Raw genomic sequence first — 24312 nt, forward strand, 5'->3', positions numbered from 1 at the left:
TAAAATGACAAATTGAGAAAGAAGAAGGAATTCGTGAAGGAAAAATAAGCTGGAATTTCGGATTCAATTTTTTGGGGTAACATTGTAAATTCACAATAAAATAAAGGTAATATATGAATTATGAGATTATCTAACCATGATTTAATGGAATTTGCTAACGAAGTATTCCATTATAAAAGTTTAGGAGACATCTTAGGGTATCTGTGCCAATTTGATATAGTTTTTAAGTGTCAATGCTTTTTGCCAATTGTTTTGAGGTGTCTCTGAAATTTTCACTTTCTATTTAGAAATATATTTTACATGATTGAGGATAATAGATAAGCATACAAATTTTTCATGGATAATCGGAATGTTTGTGGCTATTTTGTATGGTTATTCTATGTATTTAGTTATATTTTAACACAATGGTTTTCAATTTATTATTTTTCGAATAATAAGTTTGATATACTAGAAGCAATTGAAAGAACTAACTTATAAAATAAAAAAAAATTAAAAAAAAATTATCTCAAGTAAGGTTTTATTCTAATTCATAATAATTTGAACTAAATTAGACTATTTCAATTTCATATATTTCAATTAGGGGTGTCAACAGTGCGGTTTGGGGCGGTTTCGAGCTAGGCCTAACAATTTCAGGCTGAAAAACACCTAGCCCAAACATGGCCCATTAGCAAAATAACGGTTTCGGGCCGGTTTCGGTTTGGCACAGTTTGGGTTCGGACTAACTAACGGTTTGGGCTAGCGGTTTAGATTAGGGTTGACTAACGGTTTATGGTGTGTAAGAAAAAGAATAAGAAGAAACAATTGAGCATCCTACAACAAAAGCGAAAATTATATGAAAAGTAAAGTTGTTATTGGGTCAATTTCCATTAAAAAAACCCATTCTATAGAAATCAAGAACCTAAATATTAAGTAGTAAAATGACTATCTGATCTTTGAATTCATTCTTAATTTTTTTAATTGTCTATACCAACTACCTAATGGTAATATAATGATTCAAATACTATTTAATGTAAAATTACAAAACGGGTTATAACGGGTTGCAATTCGGGCTATAACGGGCCAGTGTGGTTCAGTTTTAACGGTTTAGGCTATAAATTGACACCCTTAATTTCAATATATATATTTAGTGGTTCTTGACATGTTTTTTTTTTTTTTTTTTGGTACAATGACACGTTTTTATTATGTACTACAATTTTTATTTTTTTGATAATATGTACTTCAATTTTGAAGTATTATTATATTAGAATTAGTTGAATAAAGTTACTATTTTACAATTATGGAGTAAAATTGTATTTGAATTCTTGTGGTATTAGATTAATCTGATAAGTTGACTTTTAGTGTTTATTGTTAATCAGATTTTGGTTAAAAAACTAAATATTTTTTTTCTCATAGAGAGTAATTAATCAGTAAATTAACTATCAAGTAATCATTGTATTATTGAAAAATAGGATTATAATTAATATTAATTATTATTTTATTATGAAGTAAAGTTACATTTTTTTGCCTTTTGGGAACTATTTATCATTATATCCAAATCAAACTAATAAATTTTTTAAGGAAATAGAAATGTAACTATTTCTCTTGAGTTCATGCTTTTATACTAGTAGTATGATATTGTTTTTAATTTTGGTTCACTTTTATTAGTTTAGAATCTAGTTTTCACACTCATAAAATGTTTTTATGTGGAGATATAAGCAAGGTAGAAGTTGGAAAGTGAAAAAGTAATGTTTTGTTCTTTTTTTTTTTTGTAATTTTACCATTTTAATTTTTCTTAAGAAATAATTCTACACATGTTCACTAATATTACTCACATAAACAAAAATAAAGAGTGTAAGACAATAAATAATAAACAGCTTTTGATTTATTTTTCAATTTATGTTTACATTAATTTATTTTGGGATTTAAAGTATTTCACTGTCATTAGTTAAAGACCTTATCTTATTATACCAATTCAGAGTTGAAGATTTCATTCATATTAATGTTTTATGGTTGTTTTGGTCATTTTTGTTTTTGGTAAAGTTTGTCTTCATCATTGACCTTGGTCTAAACCCGAGGGACTATTGAGTTTAGATCCTCTATCTGTCAAATTAGAGGTAAATCAGAGATAGGAGTGGTCCCCGTGAACCACCCTATTAATGTGAGCTTGGATTACCTCCTTTGACGTTATTGATTTGACCATATAAAATATGAGTAGGGCCACTAATTTTCTAAATGTATAATAGAGAGATACAAGGGAGCACAACCTCTATTTTGACATGCAGAGGATCTAGACTTGCGACTTTCACCCCATATCTATGCATGGTCCCTCTCATTTGTGTGAGTGCACTGTGAGAGAGAAGGCTAAGTCGACACACATATGTCTATGCATTTTGTTTTTGGTCATTGTCACTTAGTCATAATGATTGGGGGTCCACAGGCCAAGGCAGGGGAGTAGCAAAAAATAAAATGTGGTAAGAGAGGGGGTTCGAATTTATGACATTTTAAAGCTTATTGTATCAAAACAGCCCATGCCCAATCCATTTTCGAAGCCAAAGCCCTAGCACTGAGAGATGGTATGCTTTGTACTTTGGAGAAGATTATGATGTGGTGATTTTGTGCTGATTTGATCAATTCAGTGAATGACCATGAGACACAAGGTCTAGGTGATAGACTATCGGTTTTAGATGATTTTTACTATCTAAAATCTAAATTTATCAATTGTAAAGCCCAACACAAGTAAACTTGCTTGCAGATACCCTATCCCAGGAGGCATTATCTTTGACGAGTGAGATAGTCTAACCTATTTTCTCTCCTTTGACCTTTTTTATGATTGAGTTGGATTCTTTTATTGTAGCTCAAATTTTTTCTTGTTTGAAAAAAAAATAATAATAAGAAAATAAGAAAAAGAAAAAAAAAAAAAAAAAAAAAAGAAAAAAGAAGAAGGAAAAAGAAGAAGAAGAAGAAGAAAGAACAAGAAAAGAAGGTGACTGTCATCATTGTGTATCCATTGTCTAAATGCATTGAATACAAAACTGGGACAGAGGAAGGGAGTGCATAGATTTAGGGAGAGACAAAGAACCGAAGAGATCAGAAATTCCCAGAGATGTATGGAGAGGAAAATTGTAAGGAAAAACAATCCATGATATTGTAGAAAATAAGCCTGCTTATCTCCATTCTTCCATTACCCAAAGTTGGCAATGGAAAAATTTTGCCTTTTTTTTGGTAAAGGAAAAATTTTACTTACATGGAAGCTTTGGGTCACACCAATCAGACCAAGCAAACCCCACTAGGCCGACCAAAAACGATTGGGAAATGTGAGGTGTTGTGCTTTCCAGGGACATTAAAAGCTTGCCAATAGACCAAATCTAACCCACACCCATTTCTTCAATGAAGGGCCCGTTTCCTCACCTACCCCAGTTATAAACTGACCCAACCCACCCACAAGCCTTAATTCCTTAGCCCTATCTGACTCCCATTAGACCAACCAACATGAATGATAACTTAAAAGGAAGAAAAGGCAAAAAGATAGGATTCCCCATCTCATCTCATCTCATCTCAGGGAGAGTCATGACCAAATCAGGTTTTATTTGTTCTTGTTTCTTTTCTTAATTAATATCTAGTTAGGACTTCGGAGTACAGATCACCTTCTCGTTATAGTAGAGGGTATGTACTCACCTCATGGTTCTCCACTACATAATAAGAACGTAAATCATAAATGACTTTGGAAGGGTTGGTGATCTAGACTCTCTAATTAGTCAATTGAACTAAACTAAGTTGTCTTCTTGAATAACAAAGCAATAAAAGTGTCATTGTTAAAGGTTCAATTACGGATTTAAATCTTGGAGATGGTATCTCTTAAAATAGAAGTAAGATTATATATATCTGATTTTTTTTCTATTCTTTTTTTCCAGAAGATTGCATATATCTGGTCTATCTTAAGACCCATTATTGAGGTACTTGTCTTCTTCATAACCAATCCCTCTTTTTTTTTAATGAATGAGTAAGTGCCACTTGATTTGCTAGCCCCAGTATCTTTCTTTCTAAGACTCATTTTTCTGACTAGAGAAAACTAGACACTTCTTCCCTTGCCTTAGCTTTATGGGTTACCTTTACTTTAATGGATTTAAAGTTAGAAATGTTGACATCACTCCAATACCTTAACGCAATAATAATGGTGGAGTTTGTTTAAGGAGGTAGCCTTTGTTTTGTTTTGTTTTTTTTTTTTTTTTTTTTTTTTTAATTTTAAACTATTTAATATTGTTGTTTAGGCACCATCAGATAGTGCACAAAGATTTGGAGATCTGAAATAACTAAAATATAATGATTTTTATTAAAAAACTCAGTCACAAATAATACAAACACCCCTACATCAAATTACTTTATGGGCATTAGACAAAGAGGGGATGTGTTTATTTTCTTATACCAACAAAATAATTAAATATTTAGAATTCAAAAGACATCTTCAAAGACAATGCTGGATTATAGGTGTCTTGTTCTGATTCCTAGATTTATAGAAGATATAAATTTTCAACGTGCGTATCTAAAATATATCATATCATATTAAGTGCATGTATTCCTGTTTCCTAGTTTCCTTTCACTTAATTATTATATCTTCTTCTTCTTCTTCTTCTTTTTTTTTTTTTTTAAATATCTTAATTTATCTAACTACCTAATATTTATTTACCTATTTTTAATTAAATGTTCTTGATATTTTAGTAACTAATAATTTAATTTTCCTTAAGAAAAGGCAAAAGAATAAGAAAGAGGATTGGGTATTTTTCATGAGACCCTTGATCCCCTTCTACCCCAGAATAAAATTCTTGTGATGTCAAAGAAAAGAGATTGCATTCTAAAAAGAAAAGGGTAAACATATTTTCCTTGTGCTTCTTTCTGTAATAGAATTTGATCCACAATGAGGCATCTGCAAATAAGAAAGAGGGTAGGATAGAATCTAGCTAGTTGTCATGGCCTGTTCCCCAAAAGTAGTTCTTTTTAATGTCATTATACCCACCAGTACTACCTAGAAATATATTGTACCTAACTCTCCAATAAGATTTCACCAACAGCTAGATCAATAGGAAAGAAATGTGAGGTGGGAAAATGGAGGAAAGTGCAACATTATGTCTGGGAACTTTCCTAGTTCCCAGTCCCACCAACTCTATCAGCTCCCACTTTTTATTTGATGTCTCTTCTCTCTCTATTTTAAGCAGATATGATATGAGAATAGATAAGCAAATCTCCATGTTGTGAATTTCTTTTTCCCCTTTTGTGTTCAATGTATCCTTCCACCACTCTTAGGACTGGCACACAAGAAGAAAGAAAGAAAGTGAATTCTCTGTTAGCACTTGCATAAGACCCTTTCGGTGTCTATGTACCTTCCACCAAATGATTGATGCCTTAGACCAGAAAAACTGGAAACAATAATGCAAATTGGGGGAGAATGGGACATATTTGGATCTGATCTTATCTCAGATCAGATCAGGTAGTTGGTTCCTGGTGGATTAGAATTCTAAATTATTTCAAAATATATGACTATTGTCAAAAGTATATTAAACATTTTAATGGGTGCTCTTTATTCCAATCAAACATTCTTAATTTGTTCTAATCATGTCACTTCCACTATAGCCATTTAAAAGAGGGAATGAGAAAGATGGTTAGGAACTAAACTTTTTCAAGAGAGGGTTGAAATCACTCTCCTCTTTCATACTTGAGTGTTTTCTGAGTTCTAGGAGTTCCATTCCCCTGACTTATTGAAATAAAAACAAATACATACAAGCAGAAATGAAGAAGCCCTTCTTTTTTTTTTTTTTGGTAGGAAAATGAAGAAGCCCTTCAAGGTTAGAATTGTTGTAAAATATATAAAGGGCTTTGAAACCATAATAACGCCAGATTTGCTTTATAGCTGCCATGAATGATGAGGGTTCTGAATAAGATTCCAATCCAAAGGCTAAAAGGTACAATGCTTTGGACCACCATTAGGACATTTAGCAATGTATTCAAGTTGGGAGCTCCAATCTCAGATGGGTCAGGTTTCCTCACCTGACACATGGAAGATAACATGAAACAGGGGAGAGATAATCAAATGCTCTGTTCAAAAAAACGAAAGATAACATGAAACGAAACAGAGGACGGATGCAAGGCTCAAACCAATAATTCCAAATGAGTGGTGAGGGCTCCTGACCATCTTAATAGTTGAATGAGAAAACTGTTTGATATGGATGGCTATCCTATCGAATCTAATTTATGGTTGGCCGAGTTTTCATCCAGACCCATTGAGGTGGTTGGTGGAAGTTAGCAATAAATTGATAATGAGGTGTGGGTTGGGTGAGGGTGAGGTTCTTTTTCTCCTTAAAAAGGGCAAAAGAAGAAGTCCAAAATTCATTTTTTTTTTTAATAATCGTAAATCGTAAAAGAGTGAAAGAGAAGACCCATTTGTTTGTTTATTTCATTTCTCTCTGTTTTGGTAATCCAGAGGAAGAAAAAGGGTGGGAGGTAGAAATACTAGTTGAGCTACAAGGGAGGTTGGTTTTGATGAAGATTTGGATGAACTGACAGGGGGCCCACCTCACGTTCATCTTCATCTTCATCTTCATCAGTCTCCGATCTCTCTTGATTCCTTTTTCTGTATTTTCCTTTTTGTGTCTGCACTTTCTTTTGTAGTATTTGTATCTCCTTTTTCCATTGGTTAGTCTTTACTCTTTTAGTAGAGGCGTTGGTTGCAACTCGCAACTACTTGGCACACCCATCCGTCCCCAACCACCCCCGATCTGTTCATCCCCTTTTTTAAATCCTCTGATCTTTATAGATCTGTGTTGTTGTTCCTTAAAATACAAGAAATTGGGTCTTCGTATCTGTATCCAGATCTGTTATCTCTTTCAGATTCTCATGCTTTGGAGCCTTAAACAGATCTTATCTTTACTTTCTTTTATTGCAGAAGTGCATCTAACAGAACCCATTCTTTAAGTTTCCTTCCTTACTAGATATCCTATATTTACCGACATCCGGTGGCTGTGTCTTTACGGTTCTCTACCTGGGTTGAGCACCATTGTAGGTCGATGCTTTGATCAAAGAAGGAGCTGCTTTGGTTGGTTTTTGTTCGATGTTGGTTTACTTCTAACTTCTAATAATCAAAGTTTTGTCTTCTGGGTCATCAGTTACATTGATACACTTCTCTCATAATTCCCGGCAAGGCCCACTAGAAAGTTTAGTGGGTTTTGTCGAGCGAATTGAATTCCATAATCGAAAGGTGAAAGGTATCTCGTGAGGTTAGAGATTGTGTAAGTTTTTCTTTTCTTTTTTCTTTTTCTTATATATATGCTGACCATTGCCTTTTGGCAATTGGGCCTCCTTTCATCTTCTTTATCATTTGTGCAACATTGTCTGGAACAACCCATTTGAGAATTCCTCAAGTGTGATGCTTTTCTTCCTCATATCTTGCCTTTCCTTTGTCCTCCTCTCCAAGTCCCTCCCTCTGAATCCTCTCCCACAATGGGCCAGTGAGATGAGATTCCTCTCCCTTTGGTTCTGGAAGGAGTTATCTTGTTGCTGGCTGTGTTGGTTCACAAAGATTTTGTTAAGTGGTGTTTTGTTTCAAAGTCCTTCAGTTATGTCCATGAAAAGGAAGGGTTTTAGTACAAGAGTAGAGAATGTGGAGGAGTCAGTGCAGACCTGTGTATTGGATTTGCCAGAATTGGTTTTGGAATGCATCCTTGGGAAGCTTCGCCCTGAAGAATTATGTAACATGGCTGCGGTCTGCAGTTCTTTGAGGGAGAGGTGTTCAAGTGACTACTTGTGGAAGAGACACATGAAGGAGAAATGGAGTAGGGTCATTGGTCCTACAGCTTACCGTGAATGGCAATGGCGTATGGCCTGTACGCAAGATATCTGTGTCTCTGAAAAACGCAGTGGGAAGCAAGTGGTCAAGTCCCTTTCTTGTGGCTGGCCCTTCTCTTGGATCAAATCCAAGATGGAAAGCAGTAACAAGCAAACGAGCTACGTGCCTGCTGATTCAATTATGTCTTGGTATTTGGCTCTTGAAAATGGCAAATTATGGTTCCCAGCGCAGGTCTACAACCGTGAGGTATGCAATTTAGCTCCACAGCAGTGTTAAAAGTTTCTGTTCTTAAAGCTGCTTCCCTGTTCTCCTGACTGATGAAGGTGTGTGAGCTTCTCCGTGCGGTTCTTGTTGCAGGACAAATACTAAGAATTTGTGTTTCTTCCCTTGCAGAATGGACATGTTGGGTTTATGTTATCATGTTACGATGCAGAACTTAACTATGATTCCCGCACAGACACATTTCATGCAAGGTAGTGAGCAAGACAGCTTTCTTAAAACATAAACTTGGATGATTGTCGTTCTGGGTGTTCATCTTCTGTATAACAGGAGTTTGATTCCTCATCTCTTTTTTACTATCTCTGTTATAACGAAAGGGTATAGATATATTTTGAAATCGTTTTGTTGTGGATATCAGTATGTTTGTAGTGGCATTAGGGACTGTGTTTGTATACTTGAGTATGCTAGGGGAGCAGCTCCATTTCTGACCCTAATTGGCTTCTCTTTTGTAGGTACCCACCCCATGGACGGCGGACGATTGTGGTAGAGGAAGGAGTTGAGTGGCACAGATTAAGAGCACCACCGATTGAAACTCCTTCTCATGATCTTCATGTCTCTGATTGTTTGCATGATTTATACCCTGGTGATCATATTGAGATTCAGTGGAGAAGAAATAAAGAGTTCCCTTATGGTGTGTTCTCTAAGGCTCTATCTCTTCTATATTTTCAGCATTAACCCACATATTTTCTTTTTCTACAGATATCGACATGAATCCTCTTAAGTTTTGATGAATAATCAGATGTACAATTTAATTATTTCTTTTCAGGTTGGTGGTATGGAGTCATTGGTCACCTTGAAACGTGTAATGGAATCGAGAATCTCTGCCACTGTCATGAAAGTGGTGAGAAATTGAATACTTCTATAAACACCCCCACCCCCACCAAAAAAAAAAAAAAAAAAAACTCACTCCCTTATCTGAAAATTTCTGTTTTCTGATCTTTAGCCTTTCTGGCCAATAGAACCTTTGGGAAATAAACAAATCTCTCTGTTTCTTTTCATAAACAAATTGATTGAAAAGATAAGATAGACAGGCAAATAAGGTTTGAATCTAAGCAAGGAATCCCTAGTGCATTTTCTTTAATGCCTCCTAATGAGTTCTGAAGCCAATTTATGTGTTCTTGGTCATGCTTAAATGGTCCTTCTTTCTTAGTTATTTAAATTTGTCTTAGCCTCCAGTCATATTCCTGTTCTCAAAATTTAGTTACACCTCCCTTCAATAACTCATTGTGTGATCTACTACAGTACTTGCTCTAGTCATGCCCTTCCAATTTTATGTTCTTAATGTAGAAAAAGTTCTAACCAATGGTGATGCCTCACTACCACCTTTTGACTTTAGTCGGCATTCGTTCTATCCAACTTTACCAGAAATGTGTCAGAGATCTTGTCCATTTCTCAATAAACTTTAAGGTGCCTGATCGTTAAGGTTGCAGATTAGATTGTTGGGGGACAACTTCTACTTAATACTTGCTCAAGTTGAAAATCCTTGTTTCTTCTGGAAATCTATATTGACTTGTACGTTGGTGGATTCCAAGTGAAATCTGTGAAGCACCATGTGATAATTTTTGTTTCATTTTCCACGCCGTAGACATCTAATTAAGTTCTTTCTTGGATGTGACCGTGCTAAAGTTTTAGAGGAAACAGAAAAGGAAGCCATGTAACTTCAAATTTTCATTTCTTCTTCTTCTTTTCCATTTTTTGGGCTGTTTTGTAGTGGTAATCCTGGCAACTTTTGCTAAAACTCTTGATTATTCTGGCCTAGCTGCTTTGATGAAGGGGGTTCCTCATATGAAATGTTTATAAACTTGAGATGGTAGAGAACACCAAATCAGGGGTTGCTTGGTCATGAATTCCCAAGGGACATTCTTTAAAATTTCCCCCCATTTGCTTGTATTTTAGTCGTTAATGTGACATCTTTTGCTGAACGCTGCTTGGGTATGGGGGGCTGCTCATAAACTTGACATAATAGAGGGCTGTTTTGTAGTTGTAATCCTTTTACAATGCATTTTTGACATTTACCACTAGGTCACTGCTGAATTTAGATGACCCATGCTGGTTTGTAACCCAGAAGAGCATCCAATTAGTTAAACAAAAAATTTATCCTGTTCATTTGTAAGGCACTAATGTTATTGGAATACATTCCCTTCTTTTTGCAACTTCATATTTTTCATTTTTGAAGTGTCTAAATTGTGATTCAGTTGATTGTCAATTAAATCTCTAACACTAAATCCATTCTGGCAGATACTGTAATTTTGGAGTTCAACCAATATGCTTCGGGATCAAGATGGAGGCAAAGCTTCATAAGCAGGAAAAAACACCGGGAAGAAGGAAATGAAGCTGATGGGTTTTATGGAGGAATCAGAAAACTCTACAACAAGGAGGAGATTGAAATGTGGAAGCAGCTCTGGCCAACTGAAGTCTTGGAATAGGGTGCCAATGCCATACCTTCAAATAAATTAACTGCATATGTGAGCCTATTTGATTGAACTACAGTTACAAAGTTTAACGACTCATTGACTTGGTCCTTCGAAGATGAAGGTTAGGCATTGGCATTAGATGGGTGGATGTGGAGACCCTTTTTTTCCAGGGCCAATGGAAATTCACCGCTATTTGATGGACTCCTGTCTGTGCTTGATGCTGTTTTGTCCATGGTCTTAAACTCATTGCAAATACAAATGTACCATATTAGCACTAAAAATTTAGCATTACTATTCTACATGCAACTTGACTGAAACTTGTCCAAGTACAAATCTGATTCTTCCATCCACTCAATATAAATAACCTAATCGTCTGCTAGCTGAAACTATTTATGATTTAGTGATAAACAGTAGAGCAAAATGAGTTCTGTTGCTTGAAGGTCTTCTTAGTAGGAAGAAAACATAATTTTTTGTATGTAAGACTCCCAGAGTTTTGGTATATGCTATTCAGATCAATTGGCGTGGTAGCCTGTCTATCATGTACTTTACACATTTGAGTTAAGGTGTTTTCAGGCACCTAAATGGAATTAAACTTCTCCCTTTTTTTCCCTTCATGTGTGTGTTTTTCCCTCTTTTTTTTGTTTGTTTGTTTGTCATCACCCATCACCTGCAGTTGCATTTTTGGTCATGTTTACTGAAAAATGTGAACAAAGTTCTGTGTTTCATTCACTTTTTGACATCAGCAAGGAAAATAATTATCTAGTCTTCTCTTTCCCCTGCAGCTGTAGACTTGTTCTACTCTCTGCAGCTCCAGCAGAACCATCACAATTTGACGACAACCTTTTATGTCATGCCCTTCACTCTTAATATAATCTTAGGGGTTATCCATAGAGATTTACTGTCTTAAAATTGAAGTACTCCTGTTCAGTAATCTTAGTTTGGTGGACAATGGTGCAATTTTCCGGAATCACTTAAAGAAATAGACTTTTATGCTGGTGCTTTTGGTATGAAGTATAGACTTGTGTGTTGCTATGTGGGGCTTCTAGATATGTTTCTTGTTGGGTGTCAGGTACTTTTAGTTGAAGGGGATTAAGGTTCAATTTTGAGATGGATGAAATCAACTGGAAGAGATCATTAATGTTAAACCATCTGGAGGGAGGAAGATTAATTGAATCCTAGCAAACATTTCACATTATAATGCAGACCAAAGGCTTGCAACACTTGCAGCAGTTGAGCTAGCCTGAGGAGGGTTTCATCCCAAGTCAACCAGGGCTTCCACTGCTAGAGTGAATGGCCATGCCCAACTTTGTTTTGGCTTCCACATATTAAATTTGGGTGTCCAGCTCAGCTATATGAACCTGAAGCATTGTTGTTTCTCATGTACAATGTTTTGCTGCCATGTGTTTCACCTAATTAAATCTGTCTGTTATGGATTGGGTGTCTATCCGAAAGAAGGAAGTTCAAAATGAAATGGACCATCAGGTAGAACTGTAAAGGGAAACAAACAATGAATGGCAATCAATTTACCACTACCAAGAGGTATTCTCTCAGAGTTTCTAGTTGTGACCAAACAAATATCAACCAATACAGTTGTTTTATTTGAGTTCAACAACAATTCAGTGTTTAAACACACTCAGACCTAGTGGTGTCTCTGAGCTCATCACCACCAATCTTTGTACAACACAAATCCCTTTTGTAACTACAACCTGATAGTCTTTGAAGATTGATCCCTGTGTTATATGAATCTGATTCAGTTGATGCACTCTTTGAGCATTCACACTTGCTAATTGAAGAACAAATAGCTTTGCGCACATATCAGCTAAAAAAATTAAGTAACTCAAGGACTTTCCCTTGATTACAATGGTAGTTCTACAGTTCTCTGAAAATATATGGTAAACCAAAGGTCCATATCCTCACAAGTATCTTTAGGGCCTGTTTGGATCCTTGAATATGAAGATTTAAAAAATCTAGAGATTTCAAATTTCTGGAGTCATGGTTCATAAAATTAATTATTTGGCTAGCTTGAATCTTTGGAATTAAATTTGTAGTTTCATTCTAAAAAAAACATTTATGGTGTCATGGTTCAAATGTTTAACACTTTTATTAATAAGGATGAAATCTCTGGATTTCACCTCATACCCATAAATTTCAGATTCACTTTTTAGTGTAAAAAGGTGAACCTCAAGATTTCATGAATCCAAAGATTCACACAACCAAACGAGTATAAATCTTCCATTTGTGAATCCAGAGATTTGAAATATCTAGATTCATGTAACCAAACAAGCCCTATAAAATCTTCTTTAGTCCTTGCAATCCTAAGTTGATTTCACCATTGATGTCAAGTTTGAAATTTTATCAAGTCCATTTTTGACAAAGCAATGGACTATTCATTTATTTTAGATAAAGGACACATGTCCATCAAAGGTTGAAGCAAGATATAGAGAATTTTTTTTTATTATTTAATCTAAATCTTTGGATGTGACTAATAGACATGTATTCTTCATTCAATGGACAATTCAGATTTGAAACAAACTGTCTTTAGAGAGCGTTTCCAAAGAAGAGTATGAGAGAGATGTCTCTCAACTTTTACATGGTTGGTTACTAGGTCTAGGGTAGCTCCTCTCCACATCAACTGCTTGTCCTTTCATCCCCCACCTTCACAGATGGGTCTATTTATGTACCACGGGCAAAGGCAAACTTATGTTAGACCACTGTGAAAGACTGAAAGAGGGAGGATGGGTGGAAAGCTCACTTAGGTGGAGAGGATTTGGACTCTATTTAGTCCCTGATCCAAACACATCAGATTGAAAAATGGCAAAATTAATCGATTTACACTTGAGTAAGAGTTGAAAATTGTACTCATGTTAGATCTCTTCACTGCACATTTAAGAGGGAGATTCATCAAAGAATACTCAAGGGCGACACTTTTTTTTTAGAAATGAGGTTCATCCGGCCCAGCTCTCAAGGGCGACACTTTTTTTTTAGAAATGAGGTTTATCCGGGCGAGCTCTCAAGGGTAACACTTTTTTTTTAGAAATGAGGTTTATCCGGGCGAGCGCTCAAGGGCGACACTTAGCTCAAAGAAGATGACCAAACATCCGGAGAACAGTACGATGCAAATATCGTTCGTGATATGGACGGTCAGGATTAGTTATCAGATGTCAAATTTGATAACACAATTTTGTCGTGTTCTAACAATCCTACCTCCTACGTTCCATCGTTGAAGGCTGTTATGGAAAATAATAATAAATCGATGTATATAAATATATTAATAAAGTTTTAAAAGAAGAACGAAAAAGGTATTACATATTTTACATCTCAGAGACAAGAAAGAAGACCTCAAAGACGCAAAAACTGTTCCTCTCGTTTAACACTTCTCTGATTTCCTTCTGAGTTTTCGAAGAAGAGCACCAGAGGTTGGTCGTCGCTGCCTTCTCCTTGAAGATGAACGGCGGTCCATCTGGTTTTCGTACGTATTTCTTCTTCTTTTCTTTTTTTTTGTTCCAATTGGATCAATCAAATCAAAATTTTCAAGGATTTGAAGGAACTATCTTGTGGATCCTAGTTTATTTTCTTTCCTCCTCTACTTTCGACCTGATATTTTCGACGCGTATTTCCAATTTTCTTTCTCAGAGAATGCTCCCGTCACAAAAGCATTCGTCGTTGCGTGTACGCTATTTACAGTTTTTGTTGGGATTCGGGGCCGTTCTTCGACCCTCGGATTATCTTATGAGGTACTCTGATTTTCTTGGACCCATTTGGTACTTCAGTGGAGATGTTAATGAAGTAGTTTTTTGGGTTGCGTATCGAGACCTGAATTGTTTTTGCTACTTTGTTGCTCACTTTCCCTTTCCTCTAATTTTAGTTGTTTCTGCTGGTAAATTTCTGACATTTTACGTGTTTGAGGCTGTTCGTATGAAATCTGGTGTGGTAAGGTTCGTCGTGATTCGGTATTGTTTGAATCTGTGATTTGAGGTGTGTGGCTACACTAGGAATCAGTTTTATGCGCTGTAGACTTGTAGCTGATGATGGATACGCTTCTCCCACTGAATTATATAAACTGGATATAGTGTCTCTCACTAGCTTTTTTTCGGGGAGTGGCATTCATACTGTGTTACTTCTCTTAAATCAGAGTTGTTTTTGTCACAATTCAAAATTTTTTTTTTTTTTTGGGGGGGGGGGGGGGGAGGGGTTAAATCTTGTAATTCCTTTGTAATTTGTATATTTGTTTGGACATTCACCACATGGAAATTCAGTGCTTGAACTCTTCTGTCAATGCAACATGAAGTTTGTTGGAATGACTGTACTTCTTGGTACTTTTCCTTCTATTTGTATGGGGTTGTACAACCTCAGCACTAGTCCATCACAAACTTTTGGTTGAGTGAATAATTTGTTCTTCTCTTTTTGGAGTTGTATAAATATGGTGGCTAAGCTTCTAAGATGGGTTGTTGAGAAATCCAGTACCATGAAGGTTCTGGCTGTATCAGCTGTTTAAATCTTTCGTCAGTACCAAGGCTCATATGGGATCCAAATTGTAGTGTAGAAGAAGTAAGGTAATGAAGTTTGGAGCCCTTTTTTTTTTGGCTTCAGCTATGGATATGTGGTCTTAGCTTTTGAGGATGAAAGTAGGCAATGCACAAGGCCCATATGAGATTGCAGTGGAAGTGTGGGAAGGCATAGAAGTTGGTTTATCTTGGCAACCAGGCTGTTAGATAAGATTATAAGTAAAATGAAAGATGAATGGAGAGGAGCATTATGGTTCTAATTTCCAAAAATAAAAGGAATATTCAGAACTGCAATAACTCTAGATGCATAACACTAATAAATTCATACTTTGAAATTACTGGAGGATTTTTGAACCACTTGAGGCAAGAAACTATTATTATAGAGAACCAATTTGGTTTTGGTGCTAGGAAGATCCTTGACAAAAGCTATTTTCCTATTTAAGAGACTTTTGGAAACATTCTAGATATTACTTTTGGAAGCTGTTTTCCTAGAAAATCTTATGTCATAGCTCCTGGAGAATTATATGGCAAGTATTAAAGGGGACGTCCTGGATTGGATGAAATTTGCGAAAAAGGCTAGCAGGATTAGCGAACATTCTGGGGTTTGCTGGAGAAGCTGGATTGCAACGCGAATCGGATAGATGGCTATGGCCAGAGATTGCTAGAGATGGCTATGCACAGAGATGGCTAAAGATGGACCACTATAGAGATGGCTATGGCCAGAAAGAGATTATCTCAAGTAATACGTGGATACACTTAAAGGTGTGTACAATGGTATGGTGACAAGTGTAAGAACTCTCTCTCTCTCTCTCTCTCTCTCTCTCTTTTGGGGGGGTGTGGTGTGAGGGCGTGTCAAGGCAGCAAATTCCCAGGTTGTACTGGGGTCAAGTGAGGGATCAGCTTTTAGACCCTTGTATGTTTGCAATTGTCATGGATGGTTTAGCTAGAGACATCCAAGACAAGAGCTAGGATTAGCACCAAATTAGATTTATAGAGGTCAAACTTGGATTCAAAAGGTTCAAGATAAATAAAAAGAAGAAATAGTATATGAGCTGGACTGGGAGTAGTTCCAGCAAATGATAGCTAGAAGAAAGTTGATTGAAGTGGCATAACCATGTTTCATGGAGGCCTTTAAATCCCCCTTTGTGAAGAAGTGATTTAATCCAAATTGAAGGAATTAGAATAACTAGGGATAGACTTAAGATAACATTAAGAGAAGTGGTGACAAAAGATGTGCATAACTTAGGCTTTGTAACTAGTATGGCCTCCAATAGAGCTGATTTGAAGGCAAGGATCCACATAGCCTACCCCATTTAATTGGGAAAAGGCTTGTTATTGTGTTGTTGCTGTAGTATATGATGTGTAATTTTGGTTACACTCAGACAGATAATGAGCTAGTAAAAAATGAAGGGAGTTAGTTTGCAACATGATTATTTTAGATATCCTAGCTCAATCATAAATAAAGAAGGGGTAAAGGCGATGATGTTTCACAAATAACTAATATATGACGAATGAATGTCTGATACATCTGTGCATCCAGAGTTGTGTGTGATTAACATATTCCTTGGAAATCTGAAGGAACATTTTGTAGGACAGATAGACAACCTACTATGATGTATGGTGGAGAGTTTTGGGCAGTTGTGAAACATCATTTATAAAAACTTAATGTAGGAGAGATGAGGATGTTGAGATGGATAAGTGGTCAAAACTTGGGAGAATAAAGCAAGGAATGGTCATGTAGAGCTGGGAGTAGCTCCAATAAGCACGAGAAAGTCTTTTGAGGTGACATGGTCATGTTTAGCAGAGGCCTATGGATGCTCTAGTATGGAGGAGTGATTTGTTTTATATTGAAAGAATTAAAATAGATTTAAAGTGACTTAAGGAGAAGTGGTGAGAAAAGACTGAGTATTAGTTGTAATATTTGCCTGATATTTGTGGTTGTTAAGTATTTTAAAATTGGTTTCCTTTGCAGATCAGATTATTGGAACTTTACCATAGGGTGTAATCTTCTTTTCTATTGGGATGTACTCTTTTGTTGGTACCTTACATTTTCACCTGCACTGTTAGTTGTTTTTTCTGTGTTTGTAGTCTTGGATCCTTACATTTTCTTATTAATAAATTGTCAAATCCCCCCAAACCCTGAAATTTCCTTGATATACAAGGGATGTGTTAACTGAAAAATCATTAGAGAATTGACACGTCAGTGGCAGATATGATCGCAAATGAAGGAACTAAAGAGGTAGGCAAAGAAAACAAAATGGACCAGAATAAAGTAATTATGACAACCTTAGGCCCTTACCTATGAATTATTTATTGTATTAACATATAAAATGGTAGTATCAGCTTGTGTCTCTGGTTGTTCATATGGGATTCATTCTTTCTCCGAGATATTATATTCCTTGTTAAGTTTTTGTATTTTATATTTTTCCAATTTATTGTCAAGTGCTTTTAACTCATTTGGGAGGTTTTAGTCTTTTGGCATACCCCTAAGTCTGGATGGCGAGTAATTTTATGTATTCAGTTGTCCTAGTTCCACTTAGAGGTAGTCAGGACAAGTATCGTATAAATGTTGATTGGTATGTTTTCCTCAATTTGCACTGCTGAAATATTAGCATTTGCAGGATGGACTCATGTTGGAGGTGGACTCGTTGAGATGATCTTCTTATTTGTTCTATTTTCTTGGTTTTCCTTCATTATCTGCTAAAGAATTGATTCTGATTCTGTCGCTGAACACCACTGCAATATGATCCGCTTCCATGAAATCTGATAGTAGTGTTTTGTCAATTGTAGTGATGACCTTCAGTGATCACCCATTTACACCTTTAGTAGTTGATGGAGTGCTGTGCTTCAGGAAGAAGAGGGGATAAATTCTTATCTTTACCCCATATAGGGTGGGGGGGTGGGGGGGGGGGTTATAATCTGTTGGTTTTTTGTTAACCATTCAGAGCATTTTCACGTGGCTAGCATGGCAAGACTTTGTTAGTGAAGGTTCACTCTGCAGTTAATGATGTGTGAATAATGAAGTTGGGAAAGAATATGTTTTCTTTTACTCATTGACCACTAGTACCATTTGGGTTAGTTTTTACTTGTTGCTATTTGGTCTTGTGTTGTAAGGCCAGCAAGTTGCTGGAAATCATGTTGTTTTCTAATTTCACTTGATCTGGAGGATTTTCCATGGCAGATTGCAAATGCTGTTTTGAAGGAGTTTATAACTAGAGTGAATATTTATAGATATCCTTATTTGTCATGACAGGGTATCTTCAAAAAGTTTCACCTTTGGAGGTTAATTTCATCAGTTTTTGCCTACTCATCAACACCAGAAATGATGTTCGGGGTGTATTTGCTCTACTATTTCCGAGTATTTGAGAGACAGATAGGCTCAAATAAATACTCTGTAAGTAACTTATCAACCCTTAACTGATTGTTACACTACCAATTTTAGCTCTAAGTTTCACTTCTCTTGGCCTTTTCTGGTCAAAGCCAAAACGTAATGTTTCCGCAAGTTAGGTAGAAGATTACTAGTGCATGTTAATGTATTTTAATGGGCTCAAATAAATACTTTGTAAGTAACTTATCAACCCTCAACTGATTGTTACACTACCAATTTTAGCTCTAAGTTTCACTTTTCTTGGCCTTTTTTGGTCAAAGCCAAAATGTAATGTTTCACAAGTTAGGTAGAAGATTACTAGTGCATGTTAATGTATTTTAATAGGCTCAAATAAATACTTTGTAAGTAACTTATCAACCCTCAACTGATTGTTACGCTACCAATTTTAGCTCTAAGTTTCACTTTTCTTGGCCTTTTCTGGTCAAAGCCAAAACGTAATGTTTCACAAGTTAGGTAGAAGATTACTAGTGCATGTTAATGTATTTTAATATATGGATAAGTAGAGTATAGTTGACTGAAGTTGAATTTAGCATAGTAAACTAAATGTACGACATGTGAACATGGAGTTGGAAATTATCATGCTCCTCAAATGGGCTAAAATTGATTATCTTTGATTCAGTTAAATGGGTTTTCATTGTTCTTGATAAGCAATGGCTTTCATTATAACTTTAAAAAATAAGGGTTTTCATTTTAGCTTTAAAAAAAGGGCTTTCATGCTAACCTTCACAAACCTAATAGAGACCAGAAAATTAGAGAATTACAAGTCTGCTATTTCTACTCATTCCAGAGGAAATGGAATGGAAGCCAAAACCACTGAAACTTTTAAAGTTATGGGATCAGTTAGTCTCTATTCTAAAAGAAATATTTCAGCCCCACAAGGTGGGGCCTCGGGAATCTGAACTGTTGGCCCTAGGAGAATCCTTACAGTAGTTAACTAAGCACTTGCTATTTTATTAATGTTGTAGTCTGTGTACAACTGAGGGTGTTCATGTCTTTACATAAAGTCGGAATGAGCTTCTTCACTTGCTTAAATACAATGATTCCAAAATTAGGTGGCAACAATAAAACAAAAAACTAATGTAATCTTGCTAAAAAACTATCTGATGTGAAATAAACTTAGATTTGACCTACAGAACAGAAGTAGAAACAAAATAAACTGGATCTAGCACAAATTGTTTCTGCCTGGCATATTGTAAAAGCGGCTGTCGCTGGACAGAATCAACTCCGCATCTTTAGGACCTACCTTTACTGGAGAAGTCAATGCCAAAATTGGATACAAATCAAATCCATTCTGGCCCAATGTTAGGAGAAGTCATTTAGATATTTTCTCCTGCTTCCTTTTCCACCAAATTACGTATACTTCCTAGTCATACCAAAATTAAAATAGGCAAAGATTATTTAAAATTTTAGGAATGAGCTCCATGATCATCCTAGTTTAATACCTCTCCAGCTTCCCTATTCAAGATTCTGTTTGGAAATTCTTGGGAATATACTAATTGAAACCTCTGAAAACTGTGGGTTACAGGCAGTTGTGGGGGCCTTATGTTATGCCTGATTGAATGACTGTATTCCATACAAATGAGCTATAGAAGAAGCTAATCCAGCATTAAGAGGGATGTTGCACCAATCTTTCCCTATTTTGCTAATCTGCAGTTAATTGCTAGTAGGTTCTAGGGAACCCACTTAATGTCTTACTGATAGTTATTTCCATGTGAATTCTCAAAGCAGCAAGTTAATGCCCAGGCATTTTGGCTTTTGAGGTAAAGCATTGACTGGTCCCAGTTTCATTGTTATAACAAAATAACAAGTCCCAGTTTGGATACCCAGACCAAGGAAAAGCACTAAGTTTAGCCATCAGTCTCGCAGAGGTAGTTAGGGTGTTTGTTTTTATATGGGGTCACTTTTGTAAACTGAAGACTTTCATTGCAGGAGATCAGCTATTGGTAGTTTCTACTAGGAGTTTTAGTTCCAGTTCAAGATTTTTACCCAGGAATCCTTTTGAAGAGTGTAGATGTGTAACGCCTTCTCCATCACTTAGAATGACTGAAGTGAATTAACTTTTTTCTTTAAGGTTTCTGCACATGCATAATTGTCAGGTGCCAAGGCGATCCAAGGCATTTGGCAAGGTGTCCACTGAGGTGGTATCAAGGCAACTTTAGCGATTTAAGTGTACATGACCCTTCCCCCTTCTTTTCTAACATAAATACACCATACCTGGGGGTTGACATTTTCAACTTCTTCGAAGTTTATTTTTGGACTGTTTTAATTGGATTCAAATAGGAGATATTTTCTTATCTATGAATAATATAGTAAGTACATGAATTATCAAGTATAAAGATACTTCTTTATTTGATATTTGGCATAATTGAATGCCTGATTTTGTTTCAATACTAATTAAAATAGTACAAGCTGCCCTACAATAAGGCGACAAGCACCTAAGCCCCTAAAAGTCAGCCTGGACACCTAAGCCCCTAAAAGTCAGCCTGGACACCTAAGTGGTGCCATGCTGATGCCTCGGCGACACCTTGACAACTATGTTCACATGACTGCTGAGCTGGTCTTCTTCGTCCACTTCACTCTTTCAATTCAGATCTGGTGACTCAGTTTCTGTTGACTAGGTTTTCTTCCCAACTACTCACTTTATTCTCCTTCACTGTTTGTTCTTTTTCTTACCATGTGATACTCTGTCTTATATTTATATAGCTCAACAAGTCTTTTTCTCACTGATCTTTTTCCTTTAAAGCTGTAACTTAAAATACAGTTGTCCAACTTCTCCAGTTTTGATTGCTAAACCTAACTTTAAACTCTACAGGTGTCGACTTCTATTTTTCTTCTCTGTTTCAACTTTTTATCTGTAACATACCTGTGACACCTCCTACACCTGCACTAAATTAGTGTCCTGGCCTGAAAATCATTAGTGGACCCAGGTGGTCCTGTTGCTGGAGTTCCTTGATATTTACTTAGTTCCAGCATTGGATTCTAGTTCCCGGTTTACTGTGAACTCCTTGGCCTCCTCCCTTATGATTTCCAAGGTCAGTAAGATAACTTCTTTTCCAAGTGCAACCTCTACATAGTGTTTGTTAAATCCTAAATAGTCCTTTATTTTTCTTCTGAAAAAATGCATTAAGGGGTTGTATGGTAACGATTCTGGCACACTTATTCTGTGCCATTTGCCCACTTTGGCACAGAAGTCAGCAAAAACATGTATGGTAAACTGATTCAACTTTTCTATGCTAGTTTAGCAAAACTGTGCTGAACTAGTCATTTTGCACAGTTTTTCCTTGTGCCAGAGAATCTCTGGCACAGAAGCAATTCTATTTGGAAATGCGGGGCACATGTGAGGCTGGTGATGGTACTTAGCACTCCATGGGAAATATTTACACCTATGTATGAATTGAACAAGCACATTTACTTATTTTTAATTATTTTATATTTATCTTTTTAAATATTTTATTAAAAAAATGTGCCCATTTTGGCACAGAAGTCGTACATACCATACGAGATTATGTGCCAAGATGGGCCAGAGAAACATGCCCATCTGTACCCAACCATACAAGATTATGGTAATGATTCTGTGCCAAATTTGCCCACTTCAGCACAGAAGCATAAAAAGTGGATTTTGTTCTGAAGTGGAAATTTTGGCACAGAATGGTTGCCATACAACCCCTAAATTTCTGAAATCTGTAAGCCCCCAATTTTCTTTGAATCCTTCAAGTAGATCATGTCCTAAGTGGTTCCTGAACTTTTGGAGGCTCAAACCTAAGTGATCAACCGGCTACTAGCTGCTTGTATATGCATGGGTCTATCAATCCAGGTCCTCATCATTCTGTGCTTACTTGGTTGACACATTGATAAGATTGTCTAATACCCTTTGTGCAAGTCCCAACCCTTCACTCTGACTCATGCATTGACAGGATAAATTTTTTGAATAAATTGTTCGTAGTACACTTGTGTGCTCTATCAAATTTTCTTTCTTTTCATAATGTCCTTGCCCCATATTGATGCATGATGGAGCTACCAAGTGAGAAACTTCTTTGTGATAAGTGGTAGCTTCAAACTAGCTTATTTGGACTTGTATCTGGTTGGAAATTGTGGGTGGCAATGGAGACATCCTCTATTCTTGGTGGATATATAAGTTGTTCTTAATCCTTTTTTACTGAGAATTCCTATGGTCATTACCAGGTTATTTAACTTATCTCTTATCATTTTAGGTCTTTATCTTGTTCTCCACAATTGTCTCATTGCTTTATGAGGGCCTACTATTGTTTCTTCTAAAAGGTACTTGCTGTTTTCAATTTCAAAATTTTGTTTCTTTCCTGCTAATCTGAGGCACTATTATTTTCTCTGCCTTTTTAGTTTGTGTTTTGAAAGTATGTTCTAGCTCTTCTAGCTTTTCTAGTTCATTGTAGCATTCCGTTTATCTTGAGATTGGAGTTGGAGTGAAACTGGTTGCAGTCATTTAGTGTTTGAGATTCTTCTGATTATTGATCACATTAACAAGTTAGCAGAAGGATATTGTTTTATGGTTGGTAGGTGCATTAGCAGTTGGGTTGCAACAGGGCAGGGCTTTTTCAATCCTAGCCCTAAGGTATGGCTTGGACATCTCAGCTCAAGCCCAGCCCTGAGGCCCCTGATTGATCTTGATTGGGCCAAGCTGGCTGGGTCGACCCTAATTGACCCTCACCACGGCATATCTCCAATTTGTTCAATCACCAAAGTTTTCCCTCGTGAAAAAGGTAGCCACAAGGAAATATGGATTTGTTTTCAAAGAAAGAGACATGAAGGCCACTCATGTGAATAGCAGCAAGGGTGGTAATGATCCAGCAAATCAAATGAGTCTAGGCGATGTTAAATTTTTTTGCCCCCCTCTTAAACCTAGCAAGACCCCAATCCTCTCTTACTCTTTATGATATTATTATCTGTTCCCACACCATTCGGAAGAGTTGGTCAAACATTATGAGCATAGTTCGAGGTGGCATGGTCATGTTCAGCAGAGGCCCATGGATGCCTAGTTTTTTACTCATAGACTGGAAACCCTACCTATTCACCACTTCCAAAATTATTATACTCCAATTCTAAGCTGTCTATTTGTTTTCAACCATTTCCCCAGAAGTTGCAGATTGTAGTACCCTTGAATAAAATTCTAACACTAGAATCGAGATTTTATAATGGCTTTCTAAAACTGTATTTCACATCATGGTCAACTCCATTAAGGCTGATGTTGGCATTTGAGCTGGGGAGCGTAGGACTTACTTGGCTACTACTGGGCCCGCTTGAGCTGGCATTTGTCAGATATTAAGTCGGTACTTGTGGTCCTTGCAGAAAGCAAAGCCCATTTTTTATGCATTTTTCTGTTGATATCCATGAAGTTTCAGTATTTGAATATGTATATGTTGATGCTTTAATTGATTGAGCAATATTTTTTAAAATTCTTTGTGGGTGTCTATGATTTATCAAACCTTGGTTTGCTGTCATTGAATTGAATCTACACACTCCATATTTAGTTTTGTGTTCTGAAAGGACCTAAAATCTATTCTAGTGCTTCGGACATTGCAGCATCAATGCAAACCCAGGTTGGGACAACCTTGTTGAATTTGGTTGGATCCACACAAGTGTATAACAGTGAAAGTTTAATCATGATGGGTTATTCTGTAGTTACTAGTTAGACTAAAGTTGCAAAGAAGAGATGACAGGTCAATATTTGATAGGATCAATTGTAAAGAAGGCAGGTAAATGGAGTACAATGTGTTAATGGGAGGGGTATTATTGGGATTGGAAAATTTAGAGTGGTATAAAAGAACATCAGAAACATTCTACCGTCAACAAAGAATAGAAAACCCAGAATCTCAAAATGGGAAAACTAGGGCATCTTCTAACCTGTTGCATTCCCTTCTGATTGTCCAACTGAAGTGC

General features: G+C 36.3%; 2 protein-coding genes across 2 annotated transcripts in view; both read left to right on the top strand.

The window, feature by feature from the left end:
• Positions 1-6381: 6381 nt before the first annotated feature.
• On the top strand, positions 6382-11837 carry LOC149010028 (F-box protein At2g26850-like). The gene is made up of 5 exons (XM_089163172.1): positions 6382-8059; positions 8207-8286; positions 8545-8723; positions 8859-8933; positions 10331-11837. Exons 1-5 carry the CDS (start codon positions 7394-7396, stop codon positions 10516-10518), a joined length of 1188 nt encoding a protein of 395 aa, XP_089019298.1. The 5' UTR covers positions 6382-7393; the 3' UTR covers positions 10519-11837.
• Positions 11838-13813: 1976 nt separating this feature from the next.
• The window catches only part of LOC149010029 (Ubiquitin-associated (UBA) protein), a 31553-nt gene continuing 21054 nt past the window's right edge, over positions 13814-24312 (top strand). The window contains exons 1-4 of the mRNA XM_089161553.1: positions 13814-13975; positions 14140-14240; positions 18265-18405; positions 22611-22677. Coding sequence (XP_089017679.1) covers positions 13951-13975; positions 14140-14240; positions 18265-18405; positions 22611-22677 — 334 coding nt within the window. The 5' untranslated portion in view covers positions 13814-13950. The remainder of the gene's footprint in view (positions 13976-14139; positions 14241-18264; positions 18406-22610; positions 22678-24312) is intronic.

This window comes from Hakea prostrata, chromosome 7, assembly GCF_041222555.1.
Source record: "Hakea prostrata isolate BN-2017 chromosome 7, UWA_Hpros_2, whole genome shotgun sequence".
In the NCBI taxonomy this organism is placed as follows: Eukaryota; Viridiplantae; Streptophyta; class Magnoliopsida; order Proteales; family Proteaceae; genus Hakea; species Hakea prostrata.